The sequence below is a fragment of the Pezoporus occidentalis genome, unplaced genomic scaffold (assembly GCF_034315485.1).
Source record: "Pezoporus occidentalis ecotype Australia unplaced genomic scaffold, CSIRO_AGI_Poc_V1 ctg57, whole genome shotgun sequence".
NCBI lineage: Eukaryota > Metazoa > Chordata > Aves > Psittaciformes > Psittacidae > Pezoporus > Pezoporus occidentalis.
Window position 1 is genome coordinate 1806959 of NW_026915910.1, and position 17607 is coordinate 1824565.

General features: G+C 42.1%; 1 protein-coding gene across 4 annotated transcripts in view; it reads left to right on the forward strand.

The window, feature by feature from the left end:
• Positions 1-17607, forward strand: part of EVA1A (eva-1 homolog A, regulator of programmed cell death) — a 202393-nt gene that overhangs the window by 85995 nt on the left and 98791 nt on the right. For all 4 annotated transcript variants that reach the window (XM_062638437.1, XM_062638438.1, XM_062638439.1 and 1 more), the window contains one exon: positions 13855-13998. In XM_062638437.1, the coding sequence (XP_062494421.1) occupies positions 13855-13998 (144 nt within the window). The remainder of the gene's footprint in view (positions 1-13854; positions 13999-17607) is intronic.

Below are 17607 nucleotides of genomic sequence, written 5' to 3' on the forward strand. Positions count from 1 at the left end.
GAAACATGTTGTAACTTGTGTCTCTGACCGTAATGAGAAATCCCTGCAAACAGCTGGACCCCTCCTTGAATGACTTGGGAACTCTGAAAAGCTCCTAAAGGAATTTGACCTTATTTGTAGCTTTCTTAATAAAAACCTCCACTTTGCTGCCAGCATGCACAGAGAGAATACACAGAACATAGGGAGGTCTATGGGAAAAGGGCTATTTGCAAGCAACTAAGCATTAATATCCCTCAGCCCACTGAGCCCTTTGCCCCTTTATTGAGCTGTTTACAGCTGTCTCTTGCCTGTGTCTCCGAGTGGCTTGTTTATACCAAGGGAAGCCAATTTTAAAAAATGGCCTTTTTCCTACTTGTATCTGAGTGTGAGTTAATGGTCTAATTAAGAGACTGAAAGAGGAAGAACTTAGATGTAAAACCATTACCCTTTTTCCATTTAGTGGAGTGATATCATGGTCATATTCAGGGCACCTGACAGGTTCACAAATACATTTATACAGTAGCTACGTCCCTGAATGACGGAGACTGAGCTAGACATGTTCAGCTGACCTCTAACATCAGGATCTATGTCTACTTCTCAAGGACCCTGTCTCTCTCCATCATGTATACAAAGAGCCCACAGCAATATAACTCCTCATCCTAGGTAGAAGGAATCTGGGCTTGGTTTTGGAGTCAGCACAAGACTGTAGCAACTGTGACTCCAAACCCTAGCTTGGGTTGTGGTGGATGGATTAAGCTAAGTAGTCTGCTGAGAAGTGAAACGTCCTTGTCACTTAACATAAAAGTTCTTTCCTATGCTTCTGTACAGGGAAAATGGATGGTCAGTGGTGCTCTCTAACTCACTGGATCTGATAACAAAAGAGCAGAGGAATGAGTTCAGCAAAGGAGCCTGTGCTTTAGGTGCTCATTCCCTGGCATTTTTTATTTCAGTGCAGTGACAGAAGGTGATCTAACCCAGCTTGTTTTGATTTCCTCCTCTTGATGCAGATGTATATACGACTCGAAGCAGAGCCTTCACAGTCCCTCATATAAATATTTATTACACCATAAAAATAATGGAGTCTTCTAGTTTATTTGTGATCAGATCTAACATGTGAATAAGTATGAAATACCTGCAGTAAAAAAATCCATTTTATTCCATGATGCATGTTACTGTTCCTGCCAACCCAAGAGCTGGTTTAAGAGACTGCTGCCCCTCCTGTTGTGCATTTCTGGCTCTCTTCCACTTCACTACCCATGACCATCCTGTGTTTCCATCAGCACAAATTTGTGGCTCTGCTCTAATCTTAGTCTGAGGTGAAACACTTAAAGTCCTCCAGACTGTGGAGCTGAAGCAATGAGGGCAGTAACCTTTGGCACTGATGGGGGAAACAAAGGGGAACCATGGTGGCAGGAGGAGGTGGGGTATCCACTGAAATCTGTGCTGATCAGATAATGCCATGTAGCACAGCTGTCCCTCAGCAGATCTGAGTGCTTGTAGCTGAAATGCTCCCTATGGGAGATGATGGCCTTTAAAACAGCTGTAAGGCTGGGTCTGTGGGATGAGCAGCAGATGTGGGAGGCAGTCAGGCCACATCTTTCCTCTGTAATGTGCACACCAGGCTTTCAGAGTGCCCCTGCCCATAGGAGTGACTGTATGTACATTTCAGTTGCATTCAGTGCAGAAACTACTTTGTTATGTGTATAGCTCATGATTAAGAACATGTTCTTGGAGGCAAATCTGTTTGTATATAATAAAACCCACAAGTATCCAAGTGTGAAAACTAAATAAATATCAGTTGCTGTTTAATTCACATATCTCATCTTATTAAGTTGAAATTGAAATGAAATTCCCATATAGAATGCTAAGTTAAAGTGGGACAAAGCCTACTTTCAGAAAGCTGTTTCTCAATTTTAGATACTTTGTGTTTCACTTTTTGTCTCAAAACACCAGGAGGTAATTAAAATCACTTTACAGCTGTTTCTAGAAAGCCAAAAACTATTGTTGAATTTCACAGAGTCATTAAAAAAGATTCATATGAAGTTGCTCTTATATGCACATAATTGCTTTTTTAAAAAAAATTAAAAATACATTCAAATTTGCTTCTGGGCAAGATCTGTCTCAAAAGCAAAGTTCAACTTCGTTTTAAAAAGCTGGTTACAGTGAAGTATGACCCCATGCAGTGGTTGTAAATAAAAATTCTGAAAGTAGTAATCTGAATAGCACTAGCAGGCTCTGTGATGGTATTGGTATGTTATTTGAAGAAGTTAAGTGGGTATTTGCATTGCTAATATCAACTTCTTTTATCAGAATAATAAAAGTGCAAAATTTAAGAGATTTAAATCTATTCTTATTTCTATGGCATTACTCTGAATAAAAACAAGTGTAACTTGTTCAGAGCTTATACAGTTCCTTGCAAAGTAATTCAGATGTCACTCGAGAATATTACAAAATTAACACAATGGTGAATGCTGTGCCTGAGAAACAAAGGTAATGTGAAACCTGTCAGTTTGCAAGCATGCCATGCTTTGTTTTAGGAACCAAAGGTAAGAAGTGACTGGAGGATTGTGTCAGCTGGGTAGCATCTTAAAAAATGTGGGCCAGTCGCACAGCTTCTGGAGTTCAAACCTTGCTTCGGCCTAGGTCTAGGCACTTGAACTGTACCCATGTTCAGGAAAATACTTTTGTGGAGCTGTGATGAATAGGAGAGACAAATGAAGACAGGGATTTCTCAGAGCCGTAGATGCACTGAACGCACCATTCCTATCTTCTACTTGAGTGAAGCAAAAGCTGTTAGCTTCTTTGCTTTTTATCTTCTCTGCTGCAGATTAAATAATGAAATTTTACTGTCATTGCCAGACCAAAACTGCTTTGTTCTCCGAGACTTCTTGGAGCCAAGTTTGAAGCTGCCCTCAGATTCACACTTTAGCCCCCAAGCTTGCAAAATGTTATTAATTTGCTCAACTTTATACACTCTTGAGTCAGCCTCTACAAAACTGGACCCTTGTGTTTTGTATGAGTTCTGTTTCCAGATACAAAGGTGATAAAATGATTTGAATTCACATTAATAAACCAAAGTGAACAGGCGGCCTGGTAGGAATACAGGGACATTGTCCAAGAATCTAAGGATCAAGTCAGGAAAGCTAAGGCCGAGTCAGAATTTATTCTGACCAGAGGTGTTAAGGATAACAGGAAGGGCTTCTCTAGGTATGTTGCCAACAGAAGACTAGGGATAATGTGGGCTCTCTGTGGAATGAAACAGGAAACCTGGCTACCCTGGATTTGGAGAAGGCTGAAGTTCTTAAGTGCTCTAGCCATGCTGCTCAAGTCTTGCAATACAAATGCAGGGACTGTAATGAAGACCTTAGACCCACTAGGAGAGGATCAGGTTCGAGACCATCTTAAGAACCTGAACATGCACAAGTCCATGGGATCTGATAAAATCCATTCGTGGGTCCTGAAGGAGCTGGCGAATGAAGTTGCTAAGCCACTGTCCATCATATTTGAAAAATCATGGCAGTCAGGTGAAGTTCCCAACTAGAAAAAGGGAAATATAACCCCCATTTTCAAGAAGGGGAAAATGGATGACCTGGGGAATTACAGACCAGTCAATCTCACCTCTGTGCCTGGCAAAATCTTGGAGCAGATTCTCCTGGATGGCATGCTAAGGCACATGAAAAACAACAAGGCGCTTGGTGACAGCCAGCATGGCTTCACTAAGGGGAAATCCTGCCTGACCAATTTGGTGGCCTTCTATGATGGGGCTACAGAACTGATGGACAGGGGTAGAGCAGTTGATGTCATCTACCTGGACTTGTGTAAAGCGTTCGACACTGTCCCACACGACATCCTTGTCTCTAAGTTGAAGAGACGTCAATTTGATGGATGGACCGCTCGGTGGTTAAAGAACTGGCTGGATGGCCGCACACAAAGAGTTGTGGTCAATGGCTTGATGTCTGGCTGGAAACAGTAAGGAGTGGTGTCCCTCAGGGATCAGTGTTGGGACCGGTCTAGTTCAACATCTCTGCTGACACGGACAGTGGGATTGAGTGCACCCTCAGGACGTTTGCCGATGACACCAAGCTGTGTGGCTCGGTTGATACCCTGGAGGGAAGGAATGCCATCCAGAGGGACCTTGACACTCTTGTGAGGTGGGCTGATGCCAACCTCATGAAGTTTATCCACGACAAGTGCAAGGTCCTACACCTGGGTAGAGGCAATCTCAGTCACAGCTGCAGATTGGGCAGAGAAGAGATTCAGAGCAGCCCTGTAGAGAAGGACTTAGGGGTGTTGGTTGATGAGAAAATGAACATGAGCTGGCTTCAGTGTGCGCTCACAGCCCAGAAAGCCAACCGTATCCTGGGCTGCATCAAAAGGAACATGACCGGCAGGTCGAAGGAGGTGATCCTGCCCCTCTACTCTGCTCTTGTGTGACCTCACCTGGAGTATTGTGTGCAGTTCTGGTGTCCTCAACATGAAAAGGACATGGAACTGTTGGAACAAGTCCAGAGGAAGGCTATGAGGATGATACAGGGGCTGGAGCATCTCCCATATGACGATAGACTGAGAAAGTTGGGGCTGTTCAGGCTGGGGAAGAGAAGGCTGCATGGAGACCTCATAGCAGCCTTCCAGTATCTGAAGGGGCCTACAAGGATGCTGAAGAGGAACTCTTCATCAGGGACTGCAGCAATAGGACAAGGGGAAAGGGATTTAAACTTAAATAGGGGAATTTCAAATTAGATATAGGGAAGAACTTGTTACCTGAGGGTGGTGAGGAACTGGAGCAGGTTGCCCAAAGACATAGTAAATGTTCCATCCCTGGCAGTGCTCAAGCTCAGGCTGGACAGAGCCTTGGGCAGCATGGTCTGGTGTGAGGTGTCCCTGCCCATGGCAGGGGGGCTGGAACTAGATGATCTTAAGGTCCTTTCCAACCCTAACTATTCTATGATTCTACAAAGTGTTTCTAAAGGTGGCTATAATATTTGTAATTAAATCAGCAATTGATCCTTCTGTTGCAGTCTCTAGATGTGATTAGTTTCTTTTAAGATTTTTTTTTTCTTTTCTGGCCTACTGCTGAAGTTTCCAAAGTTTTATGAAGTGTGTGGTGAATAATTTTTCTCGCTCTTTCATTAAAATGTACTTTTAAATGTAAAGCTGGTCTTCACATCCTTCTAACATTTGGATGCAGATTTCTTTTATAGCCAGCTGTTTTCAGTCACATTGTGCAAAACATAGATGTTATATCCAGCTGGACCAATGCAAAGTTCCTTGCTGCTATTTTTAATAATGGTGATGGCAATTTATATCAGAAACCCAGCTCAACAGGATACTGAAGTACCTGGCACTGCCAAAGCAAAAAACAAATAGAAAATTCCTCAAACATAGAAGCTCACAGAAAAAGAAACAGCTTGCTGGGACTGACGCTGATGTGGAGGAGGTAGACTCTTCTTGGCTTCCATGTTGACCATGAGATGTTGGAGGTTCTCTCTGACTCTGTTCTGCACAGCATGAGGTAGCTGTTTATACCATAGCTGGGGAACAGGGACCTGGGAAACCAGAGCTAACTGTGTGGACTAAAGCCCCAGTGGTACTTCCCCACCAGTCCTGAAGTGCAAACCCTTTTCCACAGCCTAGTGGCTTACAGTGCAGATGTATTTTTAACAATCTCTTTTAACAAATTAATTTATTTTAGTTCCCTACTTGAGGAGTGTTTTCCTGTGCTTGGAACAGATTCTCTGTGCAGGGTTTCTGAAGCCTGTTCTGACTTCCAAATCAGCAGCCTTTCTATTATCCCGAGCTTTCCTCTTTATACATCTGCTTCTTCAAAATTTCTTGTTTAAGGGTAGTCTTTTGTTTTCATTGGTTGGTCTTCACATTGGCTGGTGCTAAGTGATAAGTATCTGTAGTTTGGTTTTCTGCCTCTTGTCTTCCATGTTCCCTGTGGTTCTAAACACAGCTCACTTCTTGTGGCCTTTATAGAGGCTTGTGTGCCATGGCAACAAAGAGAAATCCAGCATGTTTTTGTTGCTTCCATCTGAAACTATGTGGCAGCACTATGCTGATAAAGAAATTGCCTTACCAGCCTGCTTACTGGTAGAGAGAAAGTGGACAAAGTGCATTTTTATTGTCTGTTTTCTGCACAGGCTTTTAAAGAGAACATCAAACTTAATGGCCATGGGCTAAGCTGGAATTTGGTATACTGCACTTGGTGCAGACCGGCTCAGCAATGCTTTATGATAATGTCCTTCACAGGCTTCTAGAATGGATAATTTTGGCTAATTTGCAGCTGAAGCAGAGGCTTAGACTCCTGCAGCAGCTGTCACTTTATGAAGGAACTGAGCTTTGCATCAATCACAGCTTATGAAACATCTTTAGAATAATTGAGAAAGTGTCCAAGAGCAGAACAACTTCTTTCCCTCCTGTTTATGAAAGAGATTCTCTTGCAGAGTGTGGCAATTTTGAGACACTCCTAGGTAAAATGTGAAAGAATTTAGGCAGCTGCTTGACCTGCAAGGTTAGAATTACTTTCTTCCTGCTTGCATTCTTTTTGTTATACAATCGAAGTTTGCTTTCTCTTTTGGCAAGTAAGTAGACAAACACAGTCCTGATTCAGGCATCTTTCTTTACAGGAGCTACTGACTTGGTTCTCTTTCATTTTGTTCCCTCTGCTTCATGACTCTCAGCAAGTAACTTTTCTTCTTCTATTCTTTAGCAAGAAATCATGCTGCATGTTTAAGGGAAAAATCCTGTCCTCTGCTTGGGAGGAGTTTCCTCCTAGAGCTGTCAATTGTTTGTAAATGACTTCCCTCAAGGAGATATTTATCCCAAGTTCTTTCACCTGCTCCTCAAAAGACAGCAATGAAAGCTAGGGTTCTGCTGACTGTTTAATTAGAGATGTAGCTCTTCTGATGCTTTTACACTGGACCACATTACACAACAGAATTCATCTCTTGATCAGGTACCACCAGTCCTGTTCCAGTTCCTAATCACTTACCTCATGTGCACTGCTGGAAACAGTATTTTAGGCAGTGAGTTTCCTTCTGAAGCCTTTAGTTGCAGCCAATCATTTGGACCTGTTGATACTTCAAGGTCGTATACTGTGTTGGCTGAAAAAGTAAACTGAATGCCCCACTGTATGGACTCAGTGCATCCTCTGATGAGTGTGTGGAGTTCTCAGGCTGTATTTTTCTTTTTCCCAAGCGCACACACGTTGATGTTGGGGTGTGCTCCATGACCTGCTGCCTTTCCAGATCCATGGGCTGCCTGTAGAAAACCACCACCTGGCAGCCTTACAGCACACTAATGTATTCACACATTCAGGTGTACAGCTTGCCTCATCTGTGCAGAAATCTTCCTTTGCAGGCTCCACAGGGATGTGGCAGGAGAGTCTGATGATGAGGTTAACAGATGCACAGATGTTCTTGGTCATCTGGCACATGTCCAACTTCACTGTGGGAGTAGTCACCCATCTCAAAACTAGGTGTCTAAATCTGTTTGTGGATGCATCTGTGGTGACTGCTGTCTTGGAAGAGGCTCCGATCCCCACCAAAGTGTCTAAGAGTTATAGTAATGCAAAAATTAAAATCTCTGGAAGCATTCTTTCAAACCCAGCTAGGTTTTGCAATAAAAAGCAGCAATGTATGGCTTGGATTTCAGGTTTGGATGTGTCACCCTTATTGGAGAAAAACAAGTAATAGTGAGTAACCAAAGTAATGGATGTGATTAATAGGCATTGGCTCCAAATTTTATTTTATTTTATTTTTCACCAGGAAGAGGCTGCTGGGAAGCAGCCTTAAACTGACTAAAATCCATTCATTGTGGTGAGGTTGGTGATATGGACATTACATCACTTGAGACTCATTCCAGTTTTAAGGCCAATGCTGTCTGCAAGCTGCAGCTGGTAAAATCTTCCAGTGTGGCTTTGTTGCCATCTGATTTGTGTTTTGACCCTGTCAGAAGTTGGGCTGATAAAGACAGTAGACCAGGGAGTATTCTTATACTAAATGCAACTGGTAAGATCAATTACCTACTGAGGGCTTAGACTAAATTGTGAAGTGAAACTGGCTAGCAGCCTGCATTTGTGGAGTGATCCTGCGAAACAGATTTCACCTTGTACAAGGAGCAAGGCTGGAGAGACGTGCAGCTTCTAGAAAATGGAGCCAGGAATAAAGAGGATAAAGCAAGCTGATCCCACTCTCCTCTAAAACCAAACTTTATTTTAAAATACCATGTTCCAAAAGCACAGCTGATATCTTTAAACACATTCACATATGGAAGTTTCACTGTAGCCAGATTTGTATTTGCTTTTTGGGAGTGTACTGAAGCAATCCAAGACTAATAAAAGCCAAGGGTAACTCTGGCCCAACCTGTGTAAGTGGGCTCTCTTCATGTATGAGGTCTTAAAGTGGTTTTTATTGCTCTGCTGTGAGATTTGAGCTATTTGGGCTTTAAAAAGTTCTTAGCAGGGGCCTGGCTCTGCTTAGCGATACTTACCTCAGACTTGATGAAAAGGTGTTGGCATTTATGAGTGTCCTTCCCATATCTCTGACACAGGGGATCATTTGTTTGTTACTGATGTCACATTGCTATTTTATATAACATCTGCAGTTTGAACTTAGTAAGCAAACAAGCAGCAAAAAAAAGGAGAATTTGCCCTGAATGAGCACGTCATCTGGTGCAATAGGAGTGCTGCATCTAGTCTCCCACATCTGAAGACCGGTAAAATGTGAATTTTGCCAGCTGAAAGGGACCATAGCCCAACTCTACTTTACCACATTGCTGGGTTTGGCTTCCCTGCATGTTTTTGAGAGTCAAACTGCATGACTGATGGAAAAGAAAGGCTCTGTTTTCTTGCCTGCCTGAGCTCTGGGAAGGGGGACGTGGATGTGAAGATTTCTGACCTGGAATCGCCTCCTGAAGGATATACTTGGAGATCTCAATTCAACCCAGCTTCATAGGGACTTGTTTATATTTGGAAGTTAAATTACCTACGTGTACTTCATAACAGCCAACAGGAGTGGTGTTGAGTGTTTTTATATTCCTGAGACATGAGAGTAAAAGAAAATACCACATTGTCACTTCTAGAGCTCTGAATGACATGGTGGTGGCTGTGATTTATGAGGGTGTTGTACTCTCATCTATCACTCAGCCATCTCTCAGATGTGTTATTGACATCTGCAGTGCTAGTTAGCGAGGGAATAAAGATGCTTGAACATGATGTTTTGGCATCCAGCTAAATGACCTCCTTATTACAAATCATTTAAAATGTATAAGGGAGATGGTCCCATTTGAAGGTTTTGATTGCACAAAACTGCACATAATACAGTTCAATGTGTTAGGTGGAGAATGAACACTTTGACAGATCAAAAATAACCAAGAAGGGAGACAAAGCTAATTTCAGTATTGGTGCAGTTCTCCCTCAAAGTATGGCTGGCTGTTTGCCCTGGGGGTTATGGGAATGCACAAGGCATTTGTGCTTAGAAATTGGGGGTGAGTGGGGGGAAAAAGAGAAAATTCCCTGTTGTAATGAAAGGGAAGTCTTTGAAGTGAATACTTTGTCAAATTTTGTCCATACAGTCCATTTCTTTTTTCTTTTTTTATTAGGGCTGGAAGGATATGGCTGATGCAAAGAGAATGACTCAGGCCTTACCATGGGGAAAATGAGAAGAGTACTAGGATTTACAATGTGGGATTCTGATGTAGTCAGTAGAGTTTAGCTGGATCTTGTAACGTGGATACCTTAGATAACTTTCTGACACTTCTGCATTCACCAGGTTTTGGTGCTTGTTATGGTTTAGAGGTCAGTGGCAACAGCAGAGACTTGCCTAATTTGCAGCTTTTTGCTACAGGAGCCAAGGAAACGGACTACTATGAGAAACCTCCACAATGCTCTGTTGAAGGCAAACCGGCAGGCATTTAAAAGCAGTCTGAGATCAATATTGCTTAACATCTTCAATGATGACCTGAATAATGGGACAGAGTTTGTAGAAGGTACGAAATTGGAAAGGAGAGTTGTTACAGCAGGGGTAGGGACCCCAAGGAGCCTCAGTGAGTTGGTGAAACCTTATGAAATGTTGTGAAGTTCAACAAAGGCAAGCACAAAGTTCTTCACCTGAATAACCTTCTGCAACAGCATAGGCTAGGGACCAGCTGGCTAGAAAGCAGCTCTGCAGAAAAAGGACCACTGGGTTTTAGGGGACAAGAAGTTGAACATGAGTCAGGGGTGTGGACTTACAGCAATGGTGGCTAAGTGGGTACTGGACTTTACTAGTAAGAATATTGTAAGCACATCAAGGAGAGGGTTATGAACTCTATTTGACATTCTGGTACTCTGCTTAACTGGAATGTCCAGTTTGCGGCTTCCCTGATCAAGAGATATGTTGAAAAACCGAAGTAAGTCCAGTGAAGAGCCACCAAGCTGGTCAAGGTGCTGGAGCACACAGCGTATGGGGAGATACTGAGAGACCCAGGTTGGTTCAGTCACAAGAAGAGAAAGCTCTTTCTGTTTTCTACTAGCAAATACGTGGCTCTATGGAAAAATGTTCTGGAAACACACAGGAAAAACAATCAAACACCAAAAGCAATAAACACAAGTTGCAGCAGTGGAAATCTGATTAGATGCAAGGAAAAAATTATTCACCTGGAGAGTGGTTTAGCCCTGGAACAGGTGCCCAAGGAGTTGGGGAATATTTATCTGTGGAGCAAATCTTGCCTGAGCAAATTCCTGCACAACCTGACATAACATCAAAGCTGGATGTGCTTTGAGGAGGAGGTTGGACTGGGTAGAATCCAGATATTGCTTCCAACTAAATTATTGTATGCTTTATATGCTGCAGTCCCAACAGGTGATTTTTTTCCTGGTTATATTTTCAATGTTAAGTTTTACAAAAAGTCCACATAAAAGAGGCTTTTAAAATCTTGGTGCCTTAATATTTATGCTAGGGTATTTCATCCCCATCTGTAATTGAACTATAGAGACTGTTTTCTGCTTTTCTGCTCATTTTGGCTAGTGCAGGTTGAGCTGGAGAACTGAGGATTTCACTGCTGGTATTTGTGAACATGGAGGCCTGGTCTATGCCTGAAAAATCTGGGTGTCTAGGGCTACATTTATGCTAGCAGTACCATGGCCTGGGCACAGATACTGGAAATGGATCTTTTGTACTGTTAAACTGCAGCATGGTCCATGGCATGGTTTGTTGCCTTGGCCCAGCTAACACTCTCCTAGGCAGTCCAGAAGACAGTTTGAGGTTAGTTAGAGGAGAGGGACTGGGTGACATCACTCTGTTTTGGAGGGTAAGAGTGTTTAAATAGCATGGCTGTGGGTTGTTCCAGCACAGCTGGCCTCAGGACCAGGGTAAATTTTCATTTACCAGTGGACACGTAGCCAAACAGTGTTGACTAGACATGGGCACTGTTAAAATGCAAGTAGGGACTGCAATGTTAGGACCTTCTGTGGCAGAGCTACAGAAGAAGCTATGGAGCTACACAGAAGATGCTAGGTATCAAGGGTTATGTGGAAGAAACTCTTATATCTCAAGTTACATCTGTATTGGTAGTGGGGACGGTGAATGGGCTAGAGCAGGGTCTCACAGCTGCCTGGAGGCAGTATGGCATGATTTTTTAATCAGTATCATGGGCAAGGCTATCCTCTGCTAGAGAAAATAACTACCTGATAAAGGTAGCGTCAGAATTGTGCTCACCTATTAACAAACACATCATCTACTTTTTACTGAATACAGTGAGAAAGAGCCTACTGCCTGGCCCTGTGGCTGGCCGACCTCATGTCCGTGCATCTAAACCCTCTACCATGTACTCCTGCTCCTATACTTTCTATCCAAAATATCTGTCAGGAAGTAGGACTTCTACATATTAATGATTGGGTCTAGCTCTGTTACGTCTCAGACTATATTACCTGTTTGGGATAATCACGTAATCTTGCTAAGGAGTAGGGTAGCACTTAAGCAAGGGGGATAATGGTGTATCTGGATCTGAGCCCTGTTTGTTTTCCTAGTGCAGATGATGGAGACTGCAGCCTGCTCACATCTGCATGGAAGGAGGGATGCCATCAATACCCAAACATGACTAATGACGGTTAACAAAGCTGGTGAGGTTAGTGTGAGAGTATAGGACAGATAAAACCCCTGGACACATTTTAAATGTGCTGAATCTACAGATCTGGCACCTGAAGAGTGAGTCCGGTACCACCAGTTAAGGTGGAGGGCAGAGTCTGTACTTTGTTACCACTCATTCCTACAAAGGGAGGCTGACTATCTCTGGTAATGACATATACAGAAGACTTGCTGTGCCTATCACAGGACCAGTAATGGGCAATTCCCCACTCTCAGGCAGAGGCAGTGTGCTCCTGTGCTGGCGGCCAAGGCAATTTGTTATTATGGAGTGCAAACAATAGCAAACAAAAGAATAGGTGCCCTCTATGAAATCTTGTGCAGTGCTTAGAATTCATGAGTTTCTTTAACTGGACATTTGACAAAAAGACAATAAATCAGGATTGCTGTGTGCCAGATGTTTCCACTGGAACCTCTTGACACTTGGATCAAAAATACCCTAAGGAAGTTTTGGTGGTTCACTATGAAAATGCTCACATGGGGCCCTGTTTTGTCATTTGCAGCATATGAAATAAAATGCTGCCTTTGATTTGAGAAAAAAACCCTCTAGGCTTAGTTTTCTGTGGCTTTCCTGTCTCTCTCATAGCTTTTGCTCTTCTGCTGGTTCTACCATGCAATACTTTTTTGGGTTCATTTTCCCTTTCCCTGCCTTCTGATCAGTGACCAAAAGGGGTTTATAGTCCCTTATCTATATCTTTCTCATTGCTTTTAGCAACAGCTTAATACTGAAGGAATGTCTTGTCATTCTAGCTTTCCCTTCTGCTTGGCCCATGCTAAACAGTGAAAGCAAGCTATCAGTTTAGCATCTAAAAGCTTGAGAGCTAGTCTGTACAAATCATTTTCACCTTAGTTGAGAAAACAGGCACAAGCCATCTGATAGAAAACAGTACTTGGCAAAACATTTACTTTTAGAGCTTTCCATATTCTAAAGTCCTGATATGAGAAACATTCCTACTTTCATCAAATAAACACACTTCACAGAATATTTCTACTTAAGATGGTAGACGGTAACATAGTTATTCAATTCTCATTGTCCTTCTTAGAAATACATCTTCTAAGAGTAGACCATAACACGATCATGTCTGTCTGAAGATGGGGGCAAGAGATGGTGACTTGAGACAATTCTCCTGCATGTAACAAAGGCTAAACAAGCCTATTCAAACTCTCCCTATCTCTTCCCCTTAAAATGAAACAAGCTGCATTGGGTTTGTGTGGCAAGGCTTTGGTAGTGGGAGGGCTATATGTGTGGTTTCCGTGAAAAGCTGCTGGAAGCTTCCCCCATGTCTGAGTCTTTTATTTTTTGATCCTTTGAAGTGATCTGCTGTTGTTAATCTTTTTACTTCTCTATGACTTTTTTTTCCATCTGTTAAAATGAAGATCCTGATAGCTGTCTTAGAGTCCTTTCAGATTTTTATAGAATAAATGCTAGGTGAGAAGGAAATAGTTTTATTACGAGTAGCCCTTTCCCTTTGAAAACAAGCTATCTTTTATTTATTGCCTTCTTTATGCCGTTGTATGGGGGTTTCTGATTCTTCGCTGTTCTTTTTGCTAATTTTCTTTCACCAATTTACAGTTTATTAGAGGTGTTTCAGAATCAGATATACCTTCCCATGTAAACACAAAGATTTTTCAATACTCATGAAAACTCGTATGTTTGTGCTCTCACAGTCTGAGTCTGGTAAATGTTTTTAGGCAATTTCTGATGTGAATGAAAAAATACTCACAAATAGGTATCCCTTTTCCCTTTTAGAGTGTCAGTCGGCTACTGCTCTCCAGCTCATGATCAAGCGCTGTCATGGGAAAAGAAGATGCAGCATATATGCCAGCACCTATGAATTTGGAGATCCTTGTTACCCAGGCATCCGAAAGCATCTTAATGTCATCTACACCTGTGGTGAGCCATGAAATTCTCTTACTTTAACTCTCACTGGGGTATGTGTTTTATGAACAGTGGTGTGTGAAGAACAACAGGACTTGTAATCATACATAAAAACTGAACTTCCAGCTGGCTTCTGGTGATTCTTTGGTCAACAAGGGAAAGCTCTGTGGATTACCTGAGTGGTTTAAATCTGTCTCTTTTTCTACTTATTGGCTTGATAGAAGAAGCAGAAAACACAGAAATGATATTTTGTTAACCCATTCAACACTGCCTCTGCAAGGCAGGAGAACGTGGTGGTGAAATCAGTCCATGCAGTGGATGCTTAGATCCTGAATGTCAGCATCCTGCTGTTTCATCAGACTGCAGTGAAGTTGTGGTTATCAATAGGATCCTTATTATTTTATTCTGTATTACATTTTGAATGGCAGAATATGACAATCGCCAATCCATACTTATCCACGGCATTAGTAGAAAATCACTCCCAAAATCTTCAGGTGAACACTGCAAAATTTTCCTAACAAAATACTATTATTTGGAAAAAATAAAGAGTTGAACTCTCAGTCAGGAGCTTTAGTCACAGTGTTGACCAGACTCCTACCTGACTAGTCATCTTATTTTGCAACAGAGAAAAAATTGTTCCTGTGTGAGCTCTGTGGTATGAAAACAACATCAGGTCTGCTTTTTCTTCCAGTGATGACATTTTGGTCATTTGCATCTGATACTTTTGAAAATATTTGCTTCAGGGTTTTGCTTATATAGTGGTTGCTAGGATCAGTGCAGTCTCTCTGTCCCTTTCTACATAACTCTGGAAAAGGAAATTCTGGTGCTATTTTGAGTCTGCTGAGCAGATGGGGGGGCATGTAGTAGAGGAGGTGCTGGCTGTGTCCTCAGACAGCAACAGGTCTGTGGGACAGTCTCTGTGTGTAACTGCAGGATGCTGAATCTGGTAGACAGTATTTGAGATGGAGTTACTGTAGCATTTTGTATAGTTGCTATAGCATGGCGAATATACAGCACCTTGAAGAGCAGAGGATTGATGCAGGAGCATCAGGCTCTGAGTTTCTGTCTGGCTGTTGTTTCATTTGGCAGGAGTGGCAGGAAGGTTAATGTTTGTTTGGTTATTATTTTTTCTTAGTTTCTCTGGGTTTTGGTTGAAATGCTGTAGCAAGAAGTAGCAAGGCTACCCATGCAAAGCCCTGTGAATTTTCTAGCCAGGAAGGTGATATCTTTATATAAAAAAATATAAAAAAATCTCATAAAGAGACCAGAGAGAAGCTGATCTTCATAGGGATTGACAGAAATGAAGGCAATGCAGCAAAATAGGAGCTCCATAACTCAGAAATCCAGGGACAAAACAGAGCCCCGGGATGTATTTCCAAGAGAATATCTCCTTCAAAGGCCTCCGCAGCTTTATTCTGGCATTGTGGTCCAGTCTCAAAGTCCACCACAAAAGGCAGTAATGATCTCTTAATCTAACCTTGACTTTTCTAGTCATAGCTTAACTGCACCAGGAAATGAATTATGGTTGAAAGCACAAAATGGCATGATTTGCTTTTTAGTGGGTGAAATCTGCCTCATCCTTTGAAAGTAGCCATGGCTCCTTTTCAAAACCATGATCTCAGACATGTCTCTAAGCTGGATTTTGTGATCACTAGACATCTATTTCTCCTCTTAAAGAGCAAAATCCTTAAAAATGTGAAAATCAAATAAACAAGAAATCAAATTCCAGTCCCGTGTGCTTGTGCTGGACAGAAGTAAATCCTGTCATTCTTTAAAAACAAATGGCAATTTGATATTCTTATGGTTTAGAGAACAATTGCAGTGTAGAAAGCCTCCTGTTGGATGTCCCTGTTTCAGGTTTCCATAATGCTGCAGGCATTATTGCTCCTGGTATGGTGTTTTCCTACTTTCACAAAGCATATGGGAGTGAAAGGGAACAGGCTTTGACTGACAAACGTGACCACACTTTCCTGTGACCTATATCTAGATACATATATCCCTGTTTCCCAGCTCTTCCGATTGGAAATACTTGATTACTGGAGCGTAGGATGCAGCTTTGCTGTTATTCATTGGAGAGCAGTGAAAGACAAGGGGTGATCCTTGCATAAGCTTGGGAAATGTGGTGTACAGAATAGGTTTCTCTGAGCATCACTTCAAGCATTTCTTGTTGCTGTTTGACATAGGTAACTTTATCACTCTCTGAGACCATTGTCATTGGTCTGACCTGTGAGAAAAATTGCAGTATGTTCTTGGCCAGTGTTACCAACCCACTGTGCTGCTTCAGAAGAGGTGGTGAGAGCAAGCATATTAGTGAATGTGGAAGCATATGTAGGAGGGTTTTCATGCAGACCTTTCCCATGTGAGAAACTTTAGTAATTATGGGGATTGTAGGGACTCTGCTCTTGGTGCTAAAGCATAGGGAGGGCTGGAAAGAGAAGAATATGTCATCTTCTGTTAGGAATTCATGAAAGACTCGGTTGAGGGAGTAATTTATGAGGTGACAAAAGGTAGTACTGATTGAAAACTCATGTGAGCAGAAATCATGGCCCTTTTGCTGACATGGCCTTTGTGACAGGCATTAATGCTGGTGCTGGCTGTGTAGACCAATGACTAGTGAAGAGCTAGTGAGGCAACTTATCTCCCAGTCCTGGCAGGTGAACATCTGCAAGTGTTTTTCAGATCAGCACATACAGTCTGTTCTCTGGCTTGACAACAGGAGCTAAGCCATATTCTGGATCTCCAAGAGGTAAATGCATGAAGCAGCAGCTTTTCTTTAAGCATGTCCAAATTTTTTGGAGGTTCACTGCTCCAGCCTTATGTTTTATTGGACATGAGAATTCCCGCCAGACATCCACAGTTTTGTTGGTGAATTGGTTTTAACTAAAGGTGTCATCTAACCTTTTGCCCAGCTGTATTTTTTGTAATAATTTGTTGTAATTACTCCAGCCAGTGGGAGTGTCTCAAGTCAGCAGTTCTCCCTATCATGTTATATCCCCCTGCATCTTACTTTAAATGCCTGTTGGCATCAGTTAGCTGAGAGGGAAATGCTACAAGTTAGCATGTATGTACAAGATGATTGAATCAAGCAAGTAACCAGCAGCCCGATGTGATAGCGATCTCTTGTGTGCATTAGGGTCCCATTAGCCCAGCCAAAGAAACAGATGAAAAATCCTCCAATGTGAAAACATTCCAAACCTGAATCTTGGCAGGAGCTGAAATACTAAATTTTGGCCTAGAGCCAGGTGTAGCTAATGGGATGGTGTGGAAGGAGGGGTTTTCCAGTATGTGGGTCCCATTACCGCATTAATAGATTTTTTTTTTTTTTAAGGAAAAGGCAAATTAAGTCTGGGAAAGCACATAACACATGCGTTTGCTTTCTGAGTGTGGGCAGCTCTAACTAGAGGGGGATTAGAAAAACAAAATAGCTCTGCCTTTTCTTTAAAATACCCTGAAAGTTTTAGAGAGTAACAGCAAATAAAAGAGTGTTAAGGCAACTGAGAACAATAGTGCAATAAAGACTTAATAGAAGTCTTTTTTTCTGTCTCTCTGTCTTTCTTTGGTATAAAGCATTGTATTTGTAGTATCTGTGGGTGCCTTGCTAGTGGTTTTGTACTTGCTGGCAAA